Below are 19,856 nucleotides of genomic sequence, written 5' to 3'. Positions count from 1 at the left end.
TCTGCAGGGCACGAGAATTTGTTGATATCTCCATTTCGACCAAACGTCCACCTTTTTTGGCATATACGTGAAGAATAGTCGTACGCGAAGTGTCTTAGGCCACTAGACAGTATGCCCACACATTCTAAAGGACTATGGGGTGCATGATGCGGCAGATTCCCCTCAGCATCAAACTGAACCTGCAAAAGCTTAATGCACATCATCACTCGGTCCTGATTGCATGTCGTCCATTTTGCATAATGATCAAGTGAGTCGCCATTCTATCCTCTGCAGGCAGACTACAGCGAACTACTAAGACAGGCATGTAGAGCATCTAACAGGTACTCAGGCCGCTCATGGTAGTTTTTCCACGGGAACTACCAGTGTAGGTAACATTGTTCACAGTGCAGAAGCCTCATGGTGACTTCTCAAATGTGAACAAACTGCTGTTGCAAGTTGCCTGGCTGCTAGGGGCCTGAGAGTTGGGCGCAAGGCTCAGGCACACATTTTTGTAAAAAAGACAATAATTGATGAGGAGTGGCCTTTCGCACTCCTGGGTAAATAGGGTCTTCCGTTGCTAACTAACTGTCAGAAGCTTCTCCCAAACAAACAGGAGCATGTGCTCCCGCACCTTTAGCTATCCTTCGCCTGGTGGCTGACATCGTGAAATTCGATGAGCTGCAGATTGTGCTAAATTTTGTACGCTCTGGTCCGAAGGTCACATCGCTTAATCTTTCTGCTTACCCTGCATAAAAGCTACGTCTCAGCTCCAGAAGAATGTCTGGTCTATCCCCGGCACCGGACTGTCGTCATTAGATTCAATGCTCCAGGCACGCTTGTGGGGAGTTGCATTTGCTGCGCTCGGGTCTTCGGCAGCAGGCGGCAACGCAAAGCCCACATGTGGCTCCCCTGCTTCGGCCGGAAGCTGGCTTGTCTTATCTGAAGGCTTCGTAGCTGCCTGTGCGAGGCTTGCAGCACGATCGGCCACTATATTTTCGTCGTGGGCAGAGTTGTCAGTTGGACTGTGCTTCTGTGTTCCGTCATGGCTGCCGCCATACGGCACTCCGGAAGCCTCCACAGAAGCACCTGGAACGGCTTTACCAAGTGCATTGCCTTGACTACCAATCTTTTCAACTTCGCCTTCAGTGCCACTCTTTGGATGTGCAGCTTCATCAACTGGCTTAGCCTCGGGTGCTGAGTCTTTTAAATGCGGCGCGCTTTGCGATGGGTCCGCTGAAGGGGCTGCTTCTTTAGCGGGAGCCTCGCTGGCTTGCTCCTTCCCACTACTACTTGTCCCCGGAGATTCCTTCTCAGCAGAGCCTTCAGCGCTTCCTGCTTGATCAGATAAGCTCACAACGCTACGTTCATGCGACAGCGCCTTGTCGCCAAGAGAACCTGAATATGCACAAGCATTTGAGAGCGGCAAATGTAATCAGGCTTCTACTTTCCAGAAACGTGCTTCAAAAGCCATGAAGCAGCGCAGTCAGTGCTTGAGGCGAATATCAGCTCAGGAACCTTCACTGTCACTTGTATGTGAAAGGCTGCTACTTCGTAAGCTGGCCAGAGTATACGTCTACATGCAACATACTTCCGTCATCTTGCTGGCTTGAATTGTTCTTTTTCAGTCGGTAGCACTTGCACTTGCAGCTGAAGTACACATTCAAGCTCTTGCATTTCATAACACTTAAAGATTTCCATGCTGTGCCAGCGGCGCTGCATTCTCCAGCAGTCCTACGAAGAGAATGAATAGAATGACAAACTGACCTCTTAGATGATGGACGAGGGTTCTTCAGACCGTCTTCTCTTGTAAGTATGGAAATGTCCAAATAATGAGGAAGACCCTGAGAGATAGTACCCAGCGTATGCCGGTGTCTTTATTCTACGACGCAAATGCCTTGAAAAGCATTCATTGCAAAATCCACTCCCTGGTGTGACGTGGGAGCCGTGACGCCCGCACCTTCATTCCAGCATCCAGTTCACGCACGATGTATGGAAAAACGATAAGTTCTTCAGCCTTCCCCAGTTCTTCCCACCGTTCACAGTTTGTATCTAGGTTCTTAAGCATCTCAGCGCTGCAAAGAACAATCGCAATCAGAGACTTTCAGATGGTGATGGTGGTCCCACTGCACAACTGGCGAGCGTAAATGCGCATGGAACCTAGCTTGCCCACACCCTTTCTTGCTCGGGGTGTGGTCGCAAATTCTAAAGCACACTCACATTGGCTTCTTCTGGTCATCAATGGCTTGCAGCTCCGCGAAAAGAGGCCGTACGACGTGGCGGAGGAAGCCAACCTGGCTTTTCGCCAATTGTGAATGCGTTTCTCGGTCGCAAAGAGGCGATATCGTCCGCCCGAGGCGAGCCTCCTCATCTCCTTGGAGATAAAACTCTGTCGTTGCTCTAGCTGTCCACTCAAAGTGCTGTTTCCATCCCAAAACGCCGTGCCCAATGTCTGATGCTCGGATGCACAACTCCACTGCAAGCCTGGGCGCACTGGCAGCCAAGACTGTCCCAAAATTCAACCAAGTTTAGGGCAGTATTATCTCAAATATGCAAACAAAAGGGCATCTTCAATGAAACCTTCTGGGCGCTAAATCGTCGCTTATTCGCAAACTCGCATGTGGGATGTCCCATCTGCATGCTCATCCTTGCTCCAGTGCTCCTTACCATCGATCGTCGTCGTTCCTTCTGAAACTAAACTGGTCAGATTCCCGGATCGTGCGAAAGCGGTTCAAAAACTCGAAGTGTGTCCTCATGTCCGTTGCTAATATTAAGTCAATAATCTTAGAACGCACCTCTCGAACCTCCTAGCAGCGAAAAGATAGACAAGACCATGCAAACAACGCCCCGTGTGGTTACCTCCTACAAAGAATATTTTCAAGCTACACAAAAATGCTTCACATGCAGTACTTACTGCGTCTGACAAGAGGGCGAACAGGTTGCAGCTGGGGTCAGCAAGAACACGAAAAGTTAGTGATGAGTGAAAATTCTCGAGTACCGAGGCATCATTGTACAATATGCTCTAAGAACAAAAATGGCAATTCTGGGAAAACAGGACGAAGTACGCTGGTCTTGGAGCATCATGCACTGCCCTCGAACAAGTGCCCCTCTGTGAAGCCGTGCTGCAGTGAAGGCACGGTGTCTTACGTTCTTTACTTTTGCGCTACACTACACACATACCAGTGGCGACATTTCGGCCACGAAAAAGTTGTTATTTCGGCCAGGATGGCCGACGTCGTGGCATAATCCTGCCACAAGACAAGAGCCAACACCAAGTGCGTTCATTCTGAAAGCGCAGCAACATAGTCGCACCCAAAGCGTCACCAGCATTTGTAGCTACCAGTTGTGGCTCGACAAAAGATTGTCAGTATAGAATGCTATCCCCTCAAATTCTTCACAAGCTTCATTTCGGTAGCTCGCTGCCTAATAGTTCAAATTCTGCTGCTTCTTAGTGCGTGCCCAGGAGGGCGCAGGAGCCGCTTTTTGGAGCACTGACTCCCTAAAGATTCCGAGAGTTCTGCACAGCAGACTCATGCTGTGCGCCACCTGAATAAAAGATGCAGCCAACCAATAAGACATTTTAGGGATGTCTGCACTGCGCTGTAGTGTTCCCCGGTTGCATGCTATAACAGTAAGCTTGCTCACTAAGACGGGCATGCGAAATTTGAAGTCATCAGCTAGTAATTAGTTGCAAGGTTCCCAAAACTCAAAAGGGGGTTCATAATTCGGAAAAGAATGAAAACACGTTGAGCTCACCAGTGTTCCATGCTTAGCATTGTGGTATGGCTGCTTCTGATACAGTGCATCAATTTGCACCAAAAAGTTTCGAAGCACCACGTCTTCGCATCCCCAGTCGGCTGCAACACGGGCTAAAAGGGCGGTTCCCGCATCCAGCAAAACACTTGATCGTCCATCTGAATGGGACCTCTCAAACTGCTCACAAACTGCCAAAGCGCATGAAGCCCTGAAGGTCGAACCCATATTGGTGTGGCAAGAAGCATGACCCCTAAAATATGATCCCATTAAACCCGTGAGACCTAATGGGCGCGCGTGTGAGCAGCCAGTGCCTGTGGTGCCTGGACTGCTCTGCAGTCAAGTAGTCAAGCGCTTGAAAGCTTTTGCAACTGCAGCTATTCTAATTATGCTGCCAGAAGGTTAAAATATTCCGCTCCCTGTCATGAATGTGTGGTGCTGCTTTGTGAGCATGCCGTCGCTGCGAAAAATGCAAAATGCGTGTTGAGTACCTCCAGGGGATCAAATCCCAAATCGATCCCCACAACTGGAAGCAGCAGCGCCGCCTGAAGCAAAGGTAAAAGTATCTAAGAAAGGCATTCACACGCCTGACTTCTTAATATTATGAACGCCAGAAGTATAGCTGACGGAAGCAACCTAGCAGGAAGCCAGGATTTCCACGTAACAGCAACGATTCTCAAATTATTTGGCAGCGAACCACAAGGCGCATCAAGTAATGGGCACTACTAGTTGGATGATACCAGAATGAAAGTGTTCAAAAGTAAAAAAGTTTAGCCACTGCAGCGCTCACATTATGAGCTTCCATTTCACCTGCAGGAATCATGGACTGTCCAGCGCGTGAGTGGACGTCCGAAGTTCCTGAACCGCGCCACAGCCAAGAGTAGAGGCGTTCGCTCTTCTAGTCGAGAGCAGTGTAAATGTCACGGCAAAAAGTGTTCTACCCAATTTGTTCTCTGTGTATTGTGTACGAACCTTGGCCAAATTTTCCTCCTACTCTACTGTTCCCCCCAACAGTGCTAGAGATGGCGCTTTCGGCATTCAGCAAGTTCCGTGCCTGAGACCCTCCGATGTTAAACGCCTTGATAAAGCTCTGTTGAACAAAACACAGCTGCGTCTTTGCCTCATTAGCATAAGGTCATACAACAATTGCAGATACAAACGGCAGTGGAAAATATGCAGCCGCAGCAATTTCGCGAAGGCATTTCGACGTGCAGAACAGCGTCAATTTGAGCTGCAGTTGATGCCCACTTCATCTTTCAGATCTTCGTCAACATTGGTAAGATAAAGATTCTTGCAAGTTGAAAAGATAAATAGGCTCTCTTGAACAAGGGTGAGTGCTTGGGAGACTCCTGCTGCTACGTCGAATTTGCCAGAATTTGCCTTCATGTCAGTCAAGATTTCCAAAGCCTGCATCAAATCGAAGATATGAACGCTCCCACCACTTTAAAACTACAGGCATGCCTGCAGACGAAAAATGAAGGGCCAGTCTTCAGCACCAAAAGGCCCAGTTTGAAACCCTGCTCAGCACTTCAAAGCAGGCTCGAGATTTCCATAGAATTTGTCAAGGGCAAGTTCACCTGGTTCAAGTTGGAGCGAATATCATCAAGGGCGCTGCTGCTGCCTGCCGCCTTCTGCGCCCTCCTCCTAATGTTCAAGAGGTTGGCAACAGCACGTTTCATCGACTGGCAAACACAAGCATGTGAATATCCTCAGTTAAGAGGCCTGAAGTCTATTCAAATGTACTTCTGCAGACGTTGGCATCTCGATGTCTCTCAACTGGTGATGCTGCCGTAGAAAGCTCATGAGCGTCTGGAAATACATAAGGACTTGTCCTACCAGCCATTCGAAGAAGAGACCTCGCCTTCGCAGTTCCATCGGGTACGAGCCTACAAACCCTGCAGCTGATATTGTGCAGATGCACACTATCGTCGCTGTGCTGCGCGCATAATACCGAGCAGTGAGCTTTAATACCCAGTATTCTTTGTTAGTGCAAGAGAGCCGGGCTGACTCGACTGTGCTGAAACTCGACAAGCGAGAAGACTTGGAAATCTGGAGACATCTACTTCCAATTTACAGTCACGACTGCGCCAGGTCTCAAGGCGCAAAACTTCTCTGAACTTGAGCGCATGAAGTGCCTTCAGTTGCACACGGCTCTTTCGATGTCAGTCTCACTTAGGAAGAAGCGTTTCGGGGAGCTGGGTCGCGCCGTAAATGAAGGGAATCGTTCCGAGTATTGTGTTCAGTCCCTGGATCCTTGACACAATGAAGAAACGCGTAGGCGATAGGACATCAAACAGGACATAAATGATAAGAATGGTGGATTGAAACGATATTCCCATGAAGAGCTCGTTAAAGAGCACAACAAAGTGGTAAATGGGAGAATCTTTCTTATCTGGAGGATCCTCGGAGTCGAAGGTCATGCCGAACAGCTTGCTTACGGAGGGAGCAAACTTGACGAAATTTTCTTGTGTGTACAGTGAAGATTTCCACCATAGAACGAGCACGCAGTGCACTACTACAGCAGAAGTTGCAATGAAATAAGATGTATACTCCAGATACCCCTTAACATACGGAATGCGGTAGGAAAAGGCGTAGGACAAACAGAAAATTGTGCAGCACACAAAAAACGTTATGGAGGACCGAAATACAAACACATCGTGTGCGAAAACCCCCGCGTGCCACGCCATTGTGTACAATATAATATCAACTACAACGAGAAAAGAAGCGAACAAGCCCGCCAAAACATTGCGAAACCGCGCTGTCCTTTCTTGGTTATAGGCGAACTCCTTCTCCATCGATTTGTCCGTGTAGCGCAATGGACATAATGTGAGGCTTTCTCGGGATCCTTTATTCTGAGCTGCGAGAATGACATGGGACGCTTTCACATCCGGATTCTCTTTCCGCTTGCCTATACCAAGACCATCAGAGAGCACATGGCACACTTGGTGCATGAATATGAGTTCAGTTCGTTGCATGAACTGGATCTGCTGCTAGTTTTTACTTTGTTTCTCTTTTAAAAGCCCCCTGCGCCTATATTTGATTCTCTTTTCATACGCTCCCTATGCTTAAGCCGCTGGCACATTACTCCATTTCTGAATGGGCTGTTTGCACTCACGCAGCTCGGCTTGGCTCGCCTCTGTCTCCTCTCTAAGGATGAAGGATGTTTCGCGTGTCCACACTTCACGACCCCAACCCTACGAGCAGCAGTAGCACACAGGAAGGAAATTCATGAGTCAGTTTCTTTAAATTTACACAAAAGTCGCGGAGGCTAAAGTTCGTAGTGCTTTGAAGTGAGCGTTATGTTCAGTCTAAATGAGGCTCTTGGGGGGCAGCAACATGCCCACGTAAACATTCCAATACACCCAAACACGTGTGCGTATGTTACGTACACAGGAAGGCCTACGCCTGTACATTGTACAAAGACATTTGCGAAAGTAGAAGCACACATACTAAAGCACCTCTATTAAACATGTGTTATGTAGCATTGGACTCATTTCTAAGATCCTGGAACGGCCTGTACCCTCATAGTTTCTCGGCAACGTGAACAGTTGCAACAAAGGCACTGTGCCTGCGGCCCCTCCGCACTGTCCGGATTCTCATCTCCCTCCGCCACACCTCTGGCCTCCACCATTTCATTGCTGGGAGACCTTTCGGGCCGTTCGCGATTGCCAGACCTGGCATCGTCTGCTCCGTGAGTGAGGATAGAATAGAAGATGCGCCTGTGCGCCGGAGGCAACATTTCGGCCACTGCAGGGCCCCGTGAAGAGCCCAGTTCCACAATTGTGTCTTGGCTCGAACCGCGTTCACATTGAATGCCACGGTTGAGCGCCAAACTTGCCACTGCGAGTCGGTTGGCTGCAGTGTCTTGCAATGTTTGCGGGAGCCTTCTGGGAGTGGTTTCATCTCCGCTAGGAGCTTCTCCGCCGCCGCATTCAATATCTTTGAGACTGACAAGATCCTCGGCTCCTTGACGTGCCGTGTTTGAGCTGAACTTCTGAATAGGAATTAACATACGCCTCTTTATGCCGCTTCGTCTCAGCGGACGAGTTGCCGGAGGCCCGCCAGCTGCAGCAGGAGCTGCAGCCCCTCGCGGGCGCAGCAACTCCATTTTCTGCACAGTGTGGCGTGCAGTTTTAAGAGGGAAAAGGTGATCTGGAACCCACGGAAGCGCTGCTTCACGTTATCAAAACGCTCACAGTCAGCTGCCGGTTGACGGTCATTCTATGTCATTCTCGCCACCTTTCCCCGTTCGAAAACAGAATTTTCTCAATGTGAAAAAACACAGAAATATAGATGGAAGGCTAGGCTAATCGAGGCGCGAGCAGCATATCCTGGTCCGCTATAAGTCAACCGCTGCAATGTCTCGACGGCAACTGGAGCGGGTCTGTACTCACGTACGCAAACCTCAAGCAGTTTAAGTCTCGGTTAGTTTCTCTGCACATATCCTCAAAAAGTAAGAGTAGGTCCTGTTGGAGAAGTTTCACACTTTTTCTTCTCACTCGTACCATAGTCGCCAGAAGCAACAGAGCCGGCTCCAGAGTCGGGCTCTGTTATGAGCTGCACGACAAAGCTGCCTTAAAGACCACCATGATAATATTCCTCTTCTCTTGTTTATGGCATGCATTCAAAAGACATTTTTTAAACGCAGTTTTCACATGAGGAGGCTGCCTGATGACGGATAGGCACCGGTTTCGCTCCTCAACAGCTAGCGGACTGTGCGTGTCCACTTCAGGAAGGAGCGAAAAGTTCGGAGACTATTGAAATTATCAAAAATAGAATAAGGAAGACAGAAAGATAAAGCATCGAGTACTTCATGAAAATGCTGCACTTTGGTTGCTGTTTGGTTGCTTCACAACTCACTAAGCTGACACACTGCGCGGCGTTGTGGGGACAAATTCCATTACTCGACTCATTCCTGCTAACAAAGGCTTCTTCCTGGGGGTCGTAAGGGTGGAAATTTTTGTAATATGGCTTGGATTCCACCACAGGCCAATTAGGCTTCTCGTACGCCCCTTGATCCGTCGTACTGATCGCATGCAGCGGCCAAATTTCAATTTGTGAAATACACGTTTGGTAGCGGTATTTGCCGATAATTTGAGCTACAGCGTGGTGCCTTTTTGACTATTGCATTTAGACAAGGTGTGGCTCACAGCGAGCGGGCTAGGGAGGCGTACGAGATCGGCAGATTTTGTCAGAAGCTTCATCCCTGACATATGCATCGTTTGTAACATGCTGAGCAAGTTTATCTATTTTCTTTTATATAATAGACTGTGATGCGCATTAACATGAAGTTGTCTTAGCCCATGTCGCAGTACAACGCAGACCTGTGACGATATCCAATCTCAGAAAGTTGCATGTTGAACATTCACTTGCTCATTAAAGTTCATTCTATTCCCACAAGAAACATCATAGTAGTCTTTCCGCGAAGTCCCAGAAGGTAGAGTTAGGGATCAGGATTTCGGGGGTTAAATTTAATGGTTCCCCGGAAACCGACCCGAGAACAACACACTTAAGCCACCTCCAAAGTATCACTGACTTCTCCAATGAAGGCACCCGCACACCCTCAACAGTATTAAAAAACCCAGGAACTTGTGTGAAAATAGAGTTGGGTGGCAGCTATACCAAGGCATGAGAGCCTATCTGGCACCTCAATAACAGTACAGACTCCCGGTAATAAGGCTCCAAGCCCAAGTCAGTGGCATTCCTCAACTGCGGCATCCGCAACACTCTCGCTCATGATTCCAAAGGTAAATAAACCATGCCCCTGACAAGCGTGGTCTTCCCCAGATACCAAGAACCGGATATTTTGCGAGCCTCAGGCTGTTACAATAGGTGAGAAAAGTGAGCTATTTCGACGGGACTTTTGTGGCCGCCATTTCTTTCTTCACTTTGAATTCTCTTGACGGGTTTGCATCCAGTGCATGCAGTGGCGTGCCAGACTATTCCAATTTCCGTACGGGTGCGCTCTTTGTGCACCACGACCACGTGGTAGCCAACCGTAGAGGACTTAGAAGTCTTCGTTACCTTCAACAAATGTTGCTACTGGCCAGGCATTCATGTATTCACGGATGCCAGTGTAAAGCCTTTGATGGCGAGACGCTGGAGCAATGAGCCAGAAGTCTACGGGCCTCCACGAGCAGCTTAGTGTTCACTTACGAAGCTAGGTTCACTGCTGGCCTCCCTCTCACTTCTCCTGCTGTTTATGTTATACTAATTCTTGTAAAGCCACTCGGCAAGGTGGTCATTTCGTTCTTTTGGAGGAGAGGACTGCAGCCGCTACCCCTGTTTAAGCGCCAGCTGGACGACTCAACCACTACCGAGGACTTTCTGAGGAATTAATTGACTGCGAAGCTGTCTCTTCATCAAATGTTTGTAGTCATTCGTGCATCTGTAAAAGTATGAAACTTGCAATATCCTATCCCTATTTCTCTCAGTGCAGCGGATAGCCCAAACGTGCAGATGCTCGGTGGTCACAAGCTCCGTGCTTTTACTCCCTCAGACGAGCAGGAATGGAAATGCATATTTTTTATTCCTTTTGTCAGCTTAGCATGCAGTAGGAGAAGCCTCTCTCTTGCCGACTTATTTACCTCTGAATTGACTATTGGTCAGGACACTCTGACGGCAAAAGATAGCGAAATGGTCGGCTCCTTGTCCCTTATGTAGACACGCAATTCGTGACCAAACTACCCGAGCAGTTCTGAAAAATGTGCGCCAAAAAGCGTCTTATGGAAAAAGTAGGAGTGATGAAATGCAGTGGCTCGTGGCAGCAAAAACCCTTACGCAGAATTCTACAAGTCCTTTTCCGTTTGTATCCTCTCACTATGGTCCGTTAATAGCCACGGAACACTGGCGCACTGACACTGGCCCACCGCTTCTCCTAACCTGTCACTTCTCTTTGCCATGATGTCCCTTTTGTGCCCCAACTTGCACCTCAGCGACCTTCATTTGGGCGCTGAGAAGCTTTTTGTTGGCTAACTTTTCGTACTGTTTGCTAACGCCAGAAGGACGGACCTGCATGAAGTTATTCCTATCATTTAACAGCAAAGTGTGCGCGGCAGCGTTCAATCTTTGGTGAAGTGGTTGGGAGGCACTGAGGAAAACAGACCATCGCCTCAAGTGCATGCACTCCATAGCGCCTCCATGCAAGTCGTTGCCTCTGTCAGTCGTACTCTCACCTAGTCAAGACCCCCCATCTATAACTAACGTTCTCATTTCTTTTACTGCTACATAGCTGTCTCTGCTTGCAACTGCTGAGTCTACGGGGTGCAAACAGCCCAAAATCGGATACACGATAGCGTGCAGCGCCCGTCAGATGCAAGTGGAGTGTTCCTCTTAGTGCCTCCTCTATCCAAACATCACAAGCGAATAAATGAGCGAGTTACTAATATCATATTTTGAGTTACCTAAATGGAGAGGCCCGCTTTGATCCCTAGTCTCGGAATTCATCGCGAGACCAGCACTGGCGTACAGATCCCACAGTAACTAAACCTTGTGATCTGGCGTTCTTCTAAAGCTTAACAATAAAAATGAATATATGTGTGTAGTGCCACTCCACTTTCGACCACTGACAACCAAAGTTTGTCGCTGCTGCTGTAGTCGACAGCCCTGCATGAGTTGCTGTTGCGACAATTTCTCTGAGTGAACCACCGCTGGTTCAACTGATGGCAATTCCCTTTTTGTAACATAAATGTTTTCCAAAACATCCTAAACTGCACTTTCAGGACAACAATTTGTATTTGGATTCAATGAAATGATTCAGCCTCTGGTTTTCATTTTGAGTAACAGATTGAATACCTGCGCCGCTTTTCCTCCACATGAGGGCTTGGTGACTCCAACATAGCAAAGCTCCCAATAAAGCCAAATAATCCTGTGATTTGTCTCGGAGATAATCTAACTTTGCTTCTAGCAACTAACTTTTCGTTTGTGACTTGATGGCCTACGGAGGCTAAAGAAAACAGAAGAGTGTACTTAAGCATGTCAGGGCCCAAGGCTCTGTTCATCCCCCACATCATACCTAAAGGAAGCCAATTTTGGATTATCAAAAAGACTGATAGAAGAGCTTAAAGCTCAGTTGCTTCTTCTGCCACTGTTGTTGTCTTAGCAGTGCTTTCGAGAAGTCCAAAAGTGTGGAAATCTCTGTCTGCAGCAGCCCAAACGTCCAGAAGAACAGCAGAAATTATTGCGGAACTTCTTATTTGTATGTGAACAGCTCGCAGGCCCTTCGAAAAGGACTTTGGCAACCTAGAAAGCCATGCACGGCAAGCCAAAGGGAGCAGTCCCAGGTTAAAGGGTTTGGTGAGGCGTTGCATTTCTCTTTGATGTTTTATTTCTTTCAATGCAGCAATGTGGGCCACAGCCCCCAGAGCCTCTGAATGGGGCCCCTCTAACTTCGCTGCCAGAGGCCTCACTCGTTCTGAATGGCATGGGAAAGGGGGCCCCCAAGGGCCTCTTGGTAGAGCCTAAGGGCTGCGCCTAGCGCGGTAAACTACAGGGACTCTGCTGCTCCTGCTGCACTAGTTATCTTCCAGTGAAATGCTGCTGTTGTTGGCCATTAGAGCATGCACGTGCAGCAAAGTCTACTTCTCAGTCTGGCGTCTGAGGCCAAGGGGCACGCAAAGCCACGAAACCCAGATCGACTTCATCACATTTCAACTTAAAAGTGAGCTAGAAGCTTCATTTTCGATGATTCGCTAATGCTGAGGCCGGATTCTTTAGAGGGAGGGTCGCCGCTGCTATATGTGGCCTTGAGCGGCGCCCGGAGCTTGACCGCCCTCGTTGTTTGCTGCGAGGGACCTTGCTGCTAAGGGATCGACTTGAAGATGAGTTGCTGCAGCAGAAAAGCAAGAAAGGAAGTTTTGAGCGGTGGCGTGGGCAGCTGCTATAGGTCTTTGACTGCTCCTGCTGCTGCGGCAGCGGTGATGCTCCGCTGCGCTGCGTTGTGCGAATGGTGGAGAAAAAGCCGATTTAATTTCGAGATGTGGTTTAAATAGGTGTTTAATTGCTGCAAAATCCCGAATTAATTTTGCCAGACTAGCCGAAGGCTGTGTCTGAGCTGCTGCACGACCGCCGGCTCACCACTACCCCACGGCGACTGGCGGCTTTCCGCCTCCTGCAGCAGCTGCTGCTCAGCGCGTTCCACCTGTTTCTTTGTCTTCAATTAATAACGCGGAACTTATTTTTGTCCCTTTATCGCAGCTAGGCCCAATGACGCGCTCCCTGTCGCTCCTCCTCCTCGCCTTCGCGCTCTGTCTTTCCTCCGCTGCCGCCGGGCGCGCGGAAGCAGCAGCAGCAGCAGCAGCAGCAGCGGCAGACGCTGGAGAAGATCCTCCAGCCTCTGTCCCAGATGCAGCAGCTGCGGACCTCGCCGGCCCCGACGCCGCAGTGCCGCTTCCCCCCCAGGCCGAGCCGGAGCAGCTCCCGCAGCAGCCGCAGCAGCAACAGCAGCAGCAGCAGCAGCAGCAGGTGGAGCTGGAGGAAGCCTACGTGACGCTGCCGCTGCGGCAGGCCCTCAAAACCCGCGAGTTTTGGCTGCAGCGAGCTGCTGAGCTGCTGGTAATGGCCCTGACTACTTATGCAGTCTTTTGGGGCTACGGGAAGCTGGGGTGTCCGTTTAGGCGGTGGCCGCTGCGGCTGCTGGTGGAGCAGCAGCAGCGGGAAGCAGCAGCAAAGCGGCGGCAGCAGAAGCAGCAGCAGCCGCAGTACGAGCTGCGAGACATCCCCCTTGACAGGTGAAGCCTCTGCTGCTCGGGCCCCGAGACCAGCAGCATTTCAAGCTGGCTAAGGGCCCGCTGCAGCAGCTGCTGCTGCACTCGCAGCAGCAGCAGCACCTGCCGCAGCAATAGCAGCAGCTGCTGCGGCACCCACAAATGCGCAGCAGTAACAGCAGCAGCAGTACCTGCCGCAGCAACAGCAGCAGCTGCTGCGGCACCCACAAATGCGCAGCAGTAACAGCAGCAGCAGCCGCTGCTGCTGCAGCCACGGCTGCAGCAACAACGCAAACAGTGGCTTCTGCAATAACGGCTGCGCCAGTGGCACCACAAGCTGCTGCAGCAAAGCTGCTGCAGCAACAGCAGAAGCAGGAGCAGCAGCCGCAGGAATAGCAGCAACAGCCGCTACAGGACAGCAGCAGCCAAAGTAGCAGCAGCAGCAGCAGCAACAACAGATTGAAGCAGGTTTGTTTGATTCGTGAACTCTGCAGCGGGCAAGAGCACCCTTCTGCAGAAACCCTAGCTGCTGCCCGAGAGCGCAGCAGCAGCTAGGGTTTAGGGTTTAGGGTTTAGGGTTTTGAAGGCGCGTCTTGTCTTTCGACAGCGCCCCCGTTTCTGGAGTTTAAAAGATTAGAGGAAGGCTCAAAAGGCAATTTCTTTCCTTCCCCCAGGACCTCGAATTAGGGTTTAGGGTTTAGGGTTTGAGGCCTAGGGTTTGGCTCCAGCAGCCCTTTGCTGCACCGCGCGGCCAACGGCGTAGCTCATGACAAGTAGGAAGGCCTCTGCAACAGAGCAGCAGCAGCAGCAGCAGCAGCAACATAGCAGCAGACCCAGCATTAGATGCAGCTGCTGCAGTAGCTGCAGCAGCAGCACTTAGCGCAGCAAGCGCAGCAAGCACAGCGCAGAGGGCAGTGTGCGCAGCAGCAGCAGCACCGAGGGCAGTAGGCGCAGCAGCAACGGCAGCAGCAGCAGCAGCAGCAGCTTAAGCCCTCACCAAGGCCTCGGGCCTTTTATCTTTTTTGATATTTTTTTGTCTGCTTCTCGTTTTAGTTCTTCTTTTCCCTTTTTCATTTCCTTCTTTAAACATGTGCCGAATTATTATGCGGCGGCCCCCCTTCGTCACGCCCCATAGCTTCTGCTGCTGCTGCTGCTGCTGCTTCTGCTGCTGCGGCTGCTGCTGCTCAGCAGCAGCAGCACTGTCTGCCCAGCCCTGACCCATTGTGTGCTCGTCTTCCCACACACCTTCAGCACTGTCGTCGTCACCTTCCTGCTGCTGCTGCTGCTGCCGTGTGCCGCGCCTGCGCCGCTTGCGCTTCTGCTGCTGCTGCTGCTGCATGCTTTCTCCCTCGCTGTTTTGCTGCTCCTTGATTTCCTGCGTTTCGTCAACCGGTTCTTCTTCATGTGCGTTGTTCTCTTCTCTAGATGTGTCTTTATCTTTTTGCTTCTCCTTTCTCTTGCTGCTGTTGCTGCTGCTGCTGTTGCTGCTGCTGCTGTTGCTGCTGCTGCTGTTGCTGCTGCTGCTGCTGTCTGGAGGCGTGCCTGCTGCTTCCGGGTGTATCGACGGCGCATCTTCTGTCTGCGTTTGGGCGCTCTGTGAGTCTCTTTTCCTTTTCTTCTTTTTCTTTTTTGCTGCAGCAGCAGCAGCTGCTTCTCGGAGTTGCTGCTGCTGCTGTTGCTGCAGCTGCTGCTGCCGAGAGGCAACGCTGCTGCTCACGAGCGCAGCGCGACTGAAGCTGCTGTCGTCCTCAGAGTTCGCAGCCTCTGCTTCTTGCTGCTGCTGCTGCTGCTGCAGGAGCTTCAGGTGGCGTTCTCGGTTCTTCTGCTGCTGCGTGAGTCGCTTCTGCTGCTGCTGGAGAGTTGCTGCTGCAGCGGACGTCGCTGCAGCAGCAGCGGCCGCAGCGCCAGCGGCGCCAGCACCCTGTCTGTGTCTTCGCCGCGCTCCCTGGGCCTGGGGCTGCTGCAGCTCCTGCTGCTGCTGAGGCCGAGGCGTCCGCTGGTGCTGCTGCTGCTGCTGCTGCGGGCCTGCTGCATCCAGGAAGGGAAAGGCAACGTTGCCGTCGGCAAAGTTGAATTGAACATCTGCCGCCATCTTCAACTACAAACTTCAACCCTAAACCCTGAATTGGGGTTTTTAGTCTAGAGCATTTCGGTTTCAGCTCGAGGCGAGCAGTTTTCCATCGATTAAGAAAGCTGAGGGGCCCTCTGCGGAGGACCGAGTCAAGACGCGCTGCGGGGCTAGAATAGGGAAAAGCGGAGAAAAAAAGGAAAAAGCAATTTGAAATAATTGTTCAAAAGCACTTAGACCTTTAACAAAAACAATTTTCTAAATGTTCAATTACCTGCAGTTTCACCCGGCGCGCAGCCACCCGCGGAGTGCACGTACAGCCCAGGCTGCTGTTGATGTGCACGCGTGAGGGAAGCAGAACTCATCTTTTTTTTATTCTCCATTTCGAGATCTTTCATTTCAAATTATCTTTATTTGGAGTTTATTTTCGATTTTCGCCTCGCGAAGATGCCCGTCAAGCACCTTAAAGGCATTGAGGGTCCGTTCAGCACCACACACACCGGATTCAGGTTTCGCCGTTTTTCCATTTCTGCAGAATCTGCGCGCCTCTGTCTTCACTTTATATCTTTTTAAACTCCATTTTTTAATTTTAATGTTCTGCGTCTTCTGGAAAGCGTCTGTCGCTTCGCCAGAGGGAATGGCGCGAGAAGTTGAATAGCCGTTGGCCTCCTTCTGGAACTGCAGCTCTGCCCCAGCAGCACTCGAGTTTAGGAGACGCAAAAGATGAAAACTAATCCTCGGCTGCTGCTGTTGCTGCAGCAGCAGCAGCAGCAGATTAGTTTTCATCTTCTGCGTCTTCTCGACTCTGTCTTGTTGATGTCAGTTGTGCTCCTTCTGGCTCTGCTGCTTCCCTCAAGCCTCTCAGCTCGGGGTGCCTGTACACCTGAGAGTGCCCGTTTTTAATTCTTTTCTTTTCTGTCCACCGCCAGAACTGTTTAATTAGTTTATTTCGACAGAAAACATCACTCGGCAGCAGCAGGCATTTGAAAATGAATTAAAAGTGGATTAAAAATGAATTGAAGTGAATTTAAATTCTATTTTGTAGCAGTAAAATGCACTTTTTGTCTTCAACTCAGCAGCAGCAAATAAATTTGAATTGATTTGCTGCAGAGTTCGACGAGGCGATCAAAAACGGCCTCGCCATCGTCGACTTCTTCGCCACCTGGTGTGGTGAGTCCCTGCTGCTGCTGCTGCTGCTGCTGCCTGTGCTGCTGCTGCTACCTGTGCTGCTGCTGCTGCTCCCTGTGCTGCTTCTGGTGCCTGCGCTGCTGCTGCAGCTGCCTGTGCTGCGGTTGCTGCTGCTGCTCCCTGTGCTGCTGCTGGTGCCTGCGCTGCTGCTGCCTGTACTGCTGCTGCTGCCTGCGCTGCTGCTGCTGCTGCTGCAAAGCATTGCACCAGTATTGGGTCGCTTTTGTGTTTAGGGCCTTGCAAAATGATTAGGCCATTCCTCGAGGAGAAAAGCAACACCATGACCCACATCAACTTCTACGGGGTAGGCACTTTCCCCAGCAGCAGCAGCAGCAGCTGCTGCTGCTGCTGCTGCTGCTGTTTGTTTGCGTAGCTTCGAGTATGTTGGGGCTAGCGGCGAGCGAGCCAGTCGCTGCAACAAATGCGCCCGCTTCTGCAGCGCAGCGGCAGCAGCTGCCGCTGCTGCTGCAGCAGCTGCTGCTGCAGTTGCTGCTGCTGCTGCAGCAGCAAAGCCAGTGCGCGAGTGCGTTCAGGTGGACGTGGACGAGAACCCGGAACTCTGCGAGCGGGAGAAGGTGCAGGCAATGCCGACTTTCAAATTGTACAAAGACGGAAAAGTGGTGGAAACAATTGTGGGGGTTTTGAAGCCGAAGCTGGAGGAGGCGCTGAACAACTTGAAGTGACTGGGGTGTACGTACACCCCGGCCCCTTCAGCTGCACAGACACTGCGCCGCCCGCGCCGCGCGCTCGGGTGTACGTACACCCCAGCTGCGGCCCCAGCCTCTGCTGCTGCCGACAGGGCCCCAGCCGCTGAGGTGTACGTACACCTCGGCGCGCAAAGGGGAGCCAACGCAACAACAGACTGCGCGTGCGACACAGAAACAAGCAATTAAATTTAATCCAAAAAGTGAATTCAAATAATTGAATTCAATTCAAAAAGTCAAGTTCAAATTTGTGAAGTCGCAGTTGAGGCTGAGGGCTCAGTTGAGGCTGAGGGCTTTTTGGCGGCAGCTGAGGTGTACGTACACCTCAACGGCTCACGCGGATGCAGCCCCGAACTCGTAGCAGCTGTACTGCTCCAAACCCTAAACCCTAGAGAAAACCCCTAAACCCTAGACGCAAACCCTAAACCCTAAAACGCAAACCCTAGGTCCAGTTTGCTGCTGCTTGCGGTGTACGTACACTGCGCCGCAAAACTAAAAAAGGAAAACCAGCAGCTGCTGTCTTCCGCTGCGGTGGGGTGTACGTACACCTCAACGCAACACACGCTGCGTGTATGTACACCCCAGACTCTCCAACACACACCTGCTGCAACTGCTGCTGCTGCTGCAGCGACAGCTGCTGCTACTGCAACAAATGCAACTGCGGCTGCTTCGACGGCAGCAGCAGCTGCTGCTGCTGCTTTGTCTGCTGCTGCTGAAGGTGCGGCAGCAGCAGCAGCAAAAAGCCAATATTTGCTTCTATTCGAGTTCGTCCCTCCTATTTTTCTTCTTTTCTCCTTTTTTCTCCTCTTAGTCCTCTTATTCATTTAATCTCCTAAAGTCATTCTCTTCACTGATCCGGAAGCTTCTTTTCATAAACTGCAGCAGCAGCAGCAGCAGCAAAGCAGAGCGGGTAAATCCAGCAGGCACTTAGCCCCAGAGACGAAGCAGCAGGACTGCATGCGCGAGCCTCCAGATGTCCATTATATTAAAACAAAAACAAATAAATTAATTTAAAATAAATAAATTAATTAATTAAATTAAATTAAATAAAAAATAAATAGAAGAACTAACTAGTGCATCCATAACGAAGCAGACTGGAGTCAAGAAGCGCGGACACCAATCACTCCAGCAAAACTTGAAGCAGCAGCAGCAGCAGCAGCAAAACTTGTAGCAGCAGCAGCAGCAGCAAGTCATATGATAAGGAAAAAGCAAAATGGAACAAATCAAAACGGAAACAAACCCAGAAAAGAAATATAAACCCTCAAAAGGCCTAAAACGACACCAAGAAAGCCAAACAAATTGCTGCTGCTGCTTCTGCTGCTGCTGCTGCTGCTGCTGCTTACTGTTGTAGGCCAAAAGCTTATCTATGAGATCTGCATGCGTCAAAATCATGCGGCGGCAGCAGTAGCGTTTTAGGCCCAAGTCGTCCAGGGCCACTCTGGGGCAGCAGAGAAAGAAGCAAAATAAGTAATTTAAATTAAATCAAATTAAATTAAATTAAATAAATTAAATTAAATTAATTAAAACTGTGAACAATAAAGGAGTTTTGAAGTCCATTCCAGTGGTAAATGGAGCGAGACAAAGAGGCGAGAGCTTGCAAACCCTAAACCCTAAACCCTAAACCCTAAACCCTAAACAAGCGCGCGCCGCTGCGAATGTTTCTAAACCCTAAACCCTAACGAAGGTCCGCCACATAACCTCCCTAAACCCTCGCCGCGCAGCCTCTGCGCTGTACTGTGGCGCAGACATGTCCGGGTTTAGGGTTTAGGGTTTAGGGTTTAGCGTTGGGCCTGAGGGTTTAGGAAGTCCAGGCTGGAGTGTAGAGGTCCGTCTAGCGCCGGCCCCGAAAGTCCCCCTGCGAACAGGCAGGGGACTGCAGTCTAGGGCTTCGGAATTAGGGTTTAGGGTTTAGGGTTTAGGGTTTAGGGTTACCCTTCGTCGACGTCGTTTTGCAGCTTCTCGACGTACTGCTCCCACAAGTGCCCAATGACGCGGCCGCAGGTGAAGCAGCGGACGGGGATAATCATTTTGCAAAAGAAAAGAATAAAAAGAAAATGAATTGAAAAGAATTGAAGAAAGAAGCCGCAGGAGGGCCAGCCGGGGCCTTCCAGCTAGGGTTTAGGGTTTAGGGTTTCGCGCTAGGGTTTGGGGATTCGGGCGGAGCTTTTGGGCGCGGGTCGCTGCTCGGTTTCAGGGTTTGGTGCCTAGGGTTTAGGGTTTAGGGTTTGAAGCGTCGATTGTGGGCCCCCAGGAGCACGGGAGGGCGCAGGAAGGAGGCGGCAAGAAACAAAAACAGAAAAAATGAATTTAAAACAAAAAGGAAAAGAAACGAAGGAAAGAAAACGGCGAAATGCCGACAAGAAGAGAGGCGTTGCAGCTCCGGACACACCGCGCAGTATGCAGGCTTCGCCGCTCCAACTCCTCTTTTTTCCCTTTTCTTGGGAAATAATAATGAATGAGCAA

The 19,856-nt window shown here is 50.4% G+C and overlaps 7 protein-coding genes across 7 annotated transcripts; 3 read left to right on the top strand and 4 right to left on the bottom strand.

Moving 5' to 3' along the window:
- Positions 1–742: 742 nt before the first annotated feature.
- Positions 743–3,261, bottom strand: ETH_00011900 (uncharacterized protein; the record flags this gene model as incomplete). Its single annotated transcript, XM_013375334.1, has 8 exons — positions 743–1,374; positions 1,568–1,626; positions 1,744–1,820; positions 1,937–2,051; positions 2,197–2,460; positions 2,644–2,783; positions 2,891–2,998; positions 3,157–3,261. 8 exons carry the CDS (start codon positions 3,259–3,261, stop codon positions 743–745), a joined length of 1,500 nt encoding a protein of 499 aa, XP_013230788.1.
- Positions 3,262–4,666: 1,405 nt separating this feature from the next.
- On the bottom strand, positions 4,667–7,837 carry ETH_00011895 (uncharacterized protein; the record flags this gene model as incomplete). The annotated part of the gene is made up of 6 exons (XM_013375333.1): positions 4,667–4,819; positions 4,978–5,136; positions 5,307–5,411; positions 5,566–5,665; positions 5,902–6,637; positions 7,315–7,837. The coding sequence occupies 6 exons, from the start codon at positions 7,835–7,837 to the stop codon at positions 4,667–4,669; spliced, it is 1,776 nt and encodes a 591-aa protein (XP_013230787.1).
- Positions 7,838–12,933: 5,096 nt separating this feature from the next.
- ETH_00011890 (uncharacterized protein) lies at positions 12,934–13,461 on the top strand (the record flags this gene model as incomplete). Its single annotated transcript, XM_013375332.1, has 1 exon — positions 12,934–13,461. One exon carries the CDS (start codon positions 12,934–12,936, stop codon positions 13,459–13,461), a length of 528 nt encoding a protein of 175 aa, XP_013230786.1.
- A 134-nt stretch (positions 13,462–13,595) lies between these two features.
- Positions 13,596–13,829, top strand: ETH_00011885 (uncharacterized protein; the record flags this gene model as incomplete). The annotated part of the gene is made up of 1 exon (XM_013375331.1): positions 13,596–13,829. The coding sequence occupies one exon, from the start codon at positions 13,596–13,598 to the stop codon at positions 13,827–13,829; it is 234 nt and encodes a 77-aa protein (XP_013230785.1).
- Positions 13,830–14,418: 589 nt separating this feature from the next.
- On the bottom strand, positions 14,419–15,525 carry ETH_00011880 (uncharacterized protein; the record flags this gene model as incomplete). Its single annotated transcript, XM_013375330.1, has 1 exon — positions 14,419–15,525. One exon carries the CDS (start codon positions 15,523–15,525, stop codon positions 14,419–14,421), a length of 1,107 nt encoding a protein of 368 aa, XP_013230784.1.
- A 423-nt stretch (positions 15,526–15,948) lies between these two features.
- Positions 15,949–17,372, top strand: ETH_00011875 (thioredoxin; the record flags this gene model as incomplete). The annotated part of the gene is made up of 4 exons (XM_013375329.1): positions 15,949–15,979; positions 16,612–16,671; positions 16,923–16,993; positions 17,223–17,372. 4 exons carry the CDS (start codon positions 15,949–15,951, stop codon positions 17,370–17,372), a joined length of 312 nt encoding a protein of 103 aa, XP_013230783.1.
- Positions 17,373–18,240: 868 nt separating this feature from the next.
- Positions 18,241–19,420, bottom strand: ETH_00011870 (DNA-directed RNA polymerase II, 8.2 kDa polypeptide, putative; the record flags this gene model as incomplete). Its single annotated transcript, XM_013375328.1, has 3 exons — positions 18,241–18,269; positions 18,737–18,831; positions 19,326–19,420. 3 exons carry the CDS (start codon positions 19,418–19,420, stop codon positions 18,241–18,243), a joined length of 219 nt encoding a protein of 72 aa, XP_013230782.1.
- Positions 19,421–19,856: the final 436 nt, after the last annotated feature.

Source organism: Eimeria tenella, genomic scaffold (assembly GCF_000499545.2).
Source record: "Eimeria tenella Houghton genomic scaffold, Eth_scaff27, whole genome shotgun sequence".
NCBI classification, from domain to species: Eukaryota; Apicomplexa; class Conoidasida; order Eucoccidiorida; family Eimeriidae; genus Eimeria; species Eimeria tenella.
This window is presented reverse-complemented; position numbering and strand designations above follow the sequence as displayed.